At 58.3% G+C, this 6,240-nt stretch overlaps 1 protein-coding gene across 1 annotated transcript in view; it reads left to right on the top strand.

Annotated features, from left to right (window-relative positions):
* Positions 1–2,263: 2,263 nt before the first annotated feature.
* The window catches only part of SCLY (selenocysteine lyase), a gene marked incomplete at its 5' end in the record, with an annotated part of 33,026 nt that continues 29,049 nt past the window's right edge, over positions 2,264–6,240 (top strand). Inside the window, 1 exon segment of the mRNA XM_014589112.2 lies at positions 2,264–2,376. Within this exon segment, the coding sequence (XP_014444598.1) occupies positions 2,264–2,376 (113 nt within the window).

Raw genomic sequence — 6,240 nt, 5'->3', positions numbered from 1 at the left:
CTATCGGAGGGCCGGTGGTCTCTCGGGGCCGGGGTGGGGAGCTGTCGGGAGTGGATTCGAGGCCTGGACGGAGCCCCGGAGAGGAGAGTGGGCTGAAACCCCAGAGATCCCAGAGTCGGGCGTTCGGTTCTGGGAAGCCCTCCAGGGAGACCGCACAGTTGCCAAGCCGGGCGGGCAGCCGAGAGCCGGTCGTCTCTGGGGCTGGAAAGGAGGGTCCTTGTCAGAGACCTGCGAGCCAGAGCCAGGCAGGACTTGGGGGCGGTGCCTGGAGGGCTGAGCGGGAGGGATCCGTGGCTGCCCTGGAGAGGAGGGGTGGCAGGGGCTGGGGTCTTCCCAGTGGTCGAGGGAGAGGCGGCTGTGCAGAGCCCGGGTGTGCGGCGAGGGATCCCATAATCTTTAACCTTTGATGTTTAATGTTTAACCTTTCATGTGCGCTCGCCTACCAGGCGGAGGGACCCAGGCTGCCCTCGGGGAAGCAGAGCTCCAGTCCACACTGCTGCTTCCGACAGAGCACCTCCGGTGTGGGGGCTGGGGTGGTGGCATTGCCTTGCTTGCAGGACTCCAGGAATACGTTCAGTCCTGTTTTCTTGTAGAGGTGTGGGGGGTAGCCCTCTCTACCCAAGCCCAGGGTATGAGAAGTGTACCTGTCTGTCTTTAATCGGGGGCCACACAGTCTCTGTCATCAGGCATTCCACTCTGGCTGGGACAGCTCAACTTTCCCAGCCAAAACTGATAGCACGTTAGGAAGCAGCATATTATAGACAGAGTAATCTACAAAGTATTCACCTAAAGTTCAAGCCAGAAAGCAGTTCGGCTAAGCCACAGATTGAATCGCTGCGGTCACTCAGCAAACGCTGCCAGCTGGAGGTGGTGGGGAGGCCTGGTCCTGGGAGGGGACAGACGGAAGGGCTGGTGCGGGGTCTCCGGGGACGGGAACTTCCCGGGACTCAGTACATAGAGCACAGAGGTCAAGGGGGGGCTGGTGCCTGATGGTGACTGAGTGCCGTGGAGAAGATGCATGCCCTGGCCATGCTCGACCAGTCCAACAGCCGTCATTAGTCATTGTATTTCAGGTTTCACGCAGAGTAATGGGAACACGCTTGTTTTATTTATTTATTTTTGGAGAGGTTTTTGCTATAGGGCACGTGCGCTCGCCAGAAAGACAGAGATAGGGAGACAGAAAGCGAGAAACCACCCCCCATGGGGGATGGCCACGCCGCAATCCCTTCTCCCCCATTCTCCTCTCGGGATCTTGGGCGCGCACGCACGTGCGCCCAGCATGAGTTTAAGCCACTGGATCCAGGACTTGAACCGCGGTCGACTACATGGGAGTTCAGCAACATCGCCATTACACCAACTGCTGGTCCTAACTCTTGTTTATTTAAAAATCAGGAGACATAACAGCAGCAGGCAGGATTATTTGATATATAATTCTGGATGTTTTTGATATTGGTAAAAAGATACACAGATGAGCGTCCCTAGTGAAGGGTCTCTTGGGGATTCATATTTTCTGTGCGGTATACTTTGTCACCTTACAGTTCAAGCCCCTGCTAGTGGCAGCCACTGCCCTCAGCACTGGAGAGAGGCCGTGAGGGCCTCAGAGCTGGCATCCCGTTCGCGCTTTGCCAAGGAAGACTGTAGACCGTCATGAGTCGGAGCTGGACTGGTGCCGGGAGGCGGCACGCAGCTGCAGTTGCACACAGAGCCTCCAGGCCTCGCCGAGCTGGTTAAGTGGGAACAAAGGCCTAGGCAGGGAAGCGGGGCAGGGGACATGGCCGTGGCCATTCTAGGCAAAGAGTGAAGTCAAAGCCTTGAGGTGGAAGCTCCCTGCCCAGCCGCAGGGAGGAATGGACGCTCGGAGCCCTGGAGCCTGCGCACCTGGGCAGAAGTGGGTACAGGGAAAGGGGAAGGGCTGGTGCAGGGACAGAAGCACCCTCTGCAGTGCCCGTGAGCACTGTGCCCCTGCTCCCAGCGGGACAGAGCTGTGTTCTGCCCTCCGTGGACAGCAGCTGGGTGGCCCAGGCCAGTGGACCCCGAACCCCAAGGGGCAGACAGAAACTTGGAAAATCTGATCAGACGCTCTCCTGTCAATTGGGAAGGAAACCAGCAAATACCAGGTTCCTGGGAACGTGGATTTGGACGTTCCCAGGTGCTGCTGAGGAAGCCTGTGGTGGGCTGGAGCAGAGGCCTGCCCTCTCGTCGGGACTCGCGCCTGTGTGTCCCTGTTCATCTCCTCCCTGATCAGACGCATTTCTGCCTTCAGGAAGGTGTACATGGACTACAACGCAACCACACCCCTGGAACCGGCCGTCATCCAAGCCGTGACCGAAGCCATGCGGGAAGCCTGGGGGAACCCCAGCAGTGCTTACCCAGCAGGTAATTCTAGAAGGCCTGAGGCTCCATTGGGAGATAAGGACAGGTGGGGGCAGGGCTCAAGCCTTAGAGAAATTGTCACCCACTGCAATGGCTTTATTTGGGTAGGCTTTCTGTGAACTGTATGTTTTCAGCTGTTATTTTTGGTAGGTATTTTTTCAGCTGTTATTTTTGGTAGGTATTTTTTTCCTGAGAAATCCAAGTTTGTAAGTTGAACCTTGTTGATATCGTAAATTTCAACCTTTAATGTTTCATCTTTAATGCTTTCATGTCTCCCTTTACCAGATGAAAAAGACATCTTTTTGAGAGTTATTGGTACTAAAAGTGTCTGTTAAAGCCCTCTGTATCTCAACTCGGTCAATCCTTAAAAATTTTGCAAAATGTACCTTTTAAATCCTTAGTTACATGAGTATTTCTAGCCTATTTTTAAGTGAAAATTACTTTTAAATTCATTATTTTCATTATAATTATAAATTATCTTATTTGTTTCCTTCAGCATATAATAGAACATTAAATTGAAGATTTGGGGAAATAATTTGCTTCAAATAATTTTTCAGGAACTATCTGAGAGAATTATGTTTTTCGAATGGGCCGGTTCAATGCTTACCTTTCTGATGTAGTGTTTATTAGGGATAATGAAGACGAATTGTCTTAACTGTGGTTTCTGATGTACTAAATGACATGTGGAGCAGGGTCTTGCCAAGCCCCGATTTGGTGGCATAGCCCCTACAGGGTGTGATAGGTTCTGTGTCCATTCGCTTGGTAAACGTTTCACAGCCGCCTGGTAACTACAGGGTTTTCAAAGTCAGGTCCCGGCCGTTCATTAACTTACTGGTCTGCTGGGTGTGTGTGCAGGCTAGTGTCTGCACGTGGCCTGCCTGGATCCAGCCTCTCCACTAGTGGCAGGGAACTTTCTGATGTGCTTAACTTGAGAATGTGGAGGACAATTATATGCCGAGAAAGGCTTTTTATTTTAACCAAATCGGGCCAGCTCTGGAGAGAAGTCGTGTTCTCCCCTGAACGAAGCCTGCCGGGAGCTTTGAGGCTGCCTTGGCAGCCCTGTCCCCGTGGGATAAGTGCCCTGAGTGAGCGCTGCATGGCCGTTCACGTTCTGTGGATTCTTGGGTACAAATGCAAGTAGTAATAATAGAGAACGCTCTTTGTCATAGAATGGTTTCACATGCTCACAATGTTAGGATTTAAAATCTCTCAGGGGAATTTGCTGTGAGGAAAACACGGGAGGGTCTGCCTCCTGGCAGCCACTGAGAGTGTGCATACATGAGCCCTTGCTGAGCTTTCCAAAAATGGAATTGAAAACGTCTTCTGCCTGGCTACTTTTGGTTGGGGTCTTTACTCTGAAGTCCATCCGTGTCGGCCCGTCTTCCTCACTCTGAGATCGTCCATGTCAGCGGTCCGTCCACGTTGACAGGTCTGTCCACGTCGGCGGGTCTTCCTCACTCTGAGGTCCGTCCACGTTGGCCTGTCTCCCTCACTCTGAGATCGTCCATGTCAGCGGTCCATCCATGTCGGCAGGGCCGTCCACGTCAGCGGGTCTCCCTCACTCTGAGATCGTCCACATCGTCCCGTCTCCCTCACTTTGAGGTCTGTCCATGTCGGCCCGTCTTCCTCACTCTGAGATCGTCCATGTCGGCGGTCGGTCCATGTCGGCAGCTCTGTCCACATCGGCGGGTCTTCCTCACGCTGAGGTCCATCCACGTGGGCCAGTCTTCCTCACTCAGAGATCATCCACGTGGGCCCGTCTTCCTCACTCCGAGGTCCGTCCATGTCGGCCCATCTTCCTCACTCTGAGATCGTCCACGTCGGCGGGGCTCCCTCACTCTGACATCCGTCCACGTCGGCGGGGCTCCCTCACTCTGACATCCGTCCACGTCGGCGGGGCTCCCTCACTCTGACATCCGTCCACGTCGGCGGGGCTCCCTCACTCTGACATCCGTCCACGTCGGCGGGGCTCCCTCACTCTGACATCCGTCCACGTCGGCGGGGCTCCCTCACTCTGACATCCGTCCACGTCGGCGGGGCTCCCTCACTCTGACATCCGTCCACGTCGGCGGGGCTCCCTCACTCTGACATCCGTCCACGTCGGCGGGGCTCCCTCACTCTGACATCCGTCCACGTCGGCGGGGCTCCCTCACTCTGACATCCGTCCACGTCGGCGGGGCTCCCTCACTCTGACATCCGTCCACGTCGGCGGGGCTCCCTCACTCTGACATCCGTCCACGTCGGCGGGGCTCCCTCACTCTGACATCCGTCCACGTCGGCGGGGCTCCCTCACTCTGACATCCGTCCACGTCGGCGGGGCTCCCTCACTCTGACATCCGTCCACGTCGGCGGGGCTCCCTCACTCTGACATCCGTCCACGTCGGCGGGGCTCCCTCACTCTGACATCCGTCCACGTCGGCGGGGCTCCCTCACTCTGACATCCGTCCACGTCGGCGGGGCTCCCTCACTCTGACATCCGTCCACGTCGGCGGGGCTCCCTCACTCTGACATCCGTCCACGTCGGCGGGGCTCCCTCACTCTGACATCCGTCCACGTCGGCGGGGCTCCCTCACTCTGACATCCGTCCACGTCGGCGGGGCTCCCTCACTCTGACATCCGTCCACGTCGGCGGGGCTCCCTCACTCTGACATCCGTCCACGTCGGCGGGGCTCCCTCACTCTGACATCCGTCCACGTCGGCGGGGCTCCCTCACTCTGACATCCGTCCACGTCGGCGGGGCTCCCTCACTCTGACATCCGTCCACGTCGGCGGGGCTCCCTCACTCTGACATCCGTCCACGTCGGCGGGGCTCCCTCACTCTGACATCCGTCCACGTCGGCGGGGCTCCCTCACTCTGACATCCGTCCACGTCGGCGGGGCTCCCTCACTCTGACATCCGTCCACGTCGGCGGGGCTCCCTCACTCTGACATCCGTCCACGTCGGCGGGGCTCCCTCACTCTGACATCCGTCCACGTCGGCGGGGCTCCCTCACTCTGACATCCGTCCACGTCGGCGGGGCTCCCTCACTCTGACATCCGTCCACGTCGGCGGGGCTCCCTCACTCTGACATCCGTCCACGTCGGCGGGGCTCCCTCACTCTGACATCCGTCCACGTCGGCGGGGCTCCCTCACTCTGACATCCGTCCACGTCGGCGGGGCTCCCTCACTCTGACATCCGTCCACGTCGGCGGGGCTCCCTCACTCTGACATCCGTCCACGTCGGCGGGGCTCCCTCACTCTGACATCCGTCCACGTCGGCGGGGCTCCCTCACTCTGACATCCGTCCACGTCGGCGGGGCTCCCTCACTCTGACATCCGTCCACGTCGGCGGGGCTCCCTCACTCTGACATCCGTCCACGTCGGCGGGGCTCCCTCACTCTGACATCCGTCCACGTCGGCGGGGCTCCCTCACTCTGACATCCGTCCACGTCGGCGGGGCTCCCTCACTCTGACATCCGTCCACGTCGGCGGGGCTCCCTCACTCTGACATCCGTCCACGTCGGCGGGGCTCCCTCACTCTGACATCCGTCCACGTCGGCGGGGCTCCCTCACTCTGACATCCGTCCACGTCGGCGGGGCTCCCTCACTCTGACATCCGTCCACGTCGGCGGGGCTCCCTCACTCTGACATCCGTCCACGTCGGCGGGGCTCCCTCACTCTGACATCCGTCCACGTCGGCGGGGCTCCCTCACTCTGACATCCGTCCACGTCGGCGGGGCTCCCTCACTCTGACATCCGTCCACGTCGGCGGGGCTCCCTCACTCTGACATCCGTCCACGTCGGCGGGGCTCCCTCACTCTGAGATCATCCACGTCGGCGGGTCTCCCTCACTCTGAGATTGTCCATGTCGGCCGGTCTTCCTTACG

This window comes from Tupaia chinensis, unplaced genomic scaffold (assembly GCF_000334495.1).
Source record: "Tupaia chinensis unplaced genomic scaffold, TupChi_1.0 Scaffold000332_1, whole genome shotgun sequence".
Taxonomy (NCBI): domain Eukaryota; kingdom Metazoa; phylum Chordata; class Mammalia; order Scandentia; family Tupaiidae; genus Tupaia; species Tupaia belangeri.
Note: the sequence above shows the minus strand (reverse complement) of the source record. Positions and strands in the feature narration are given on the sequence as shown.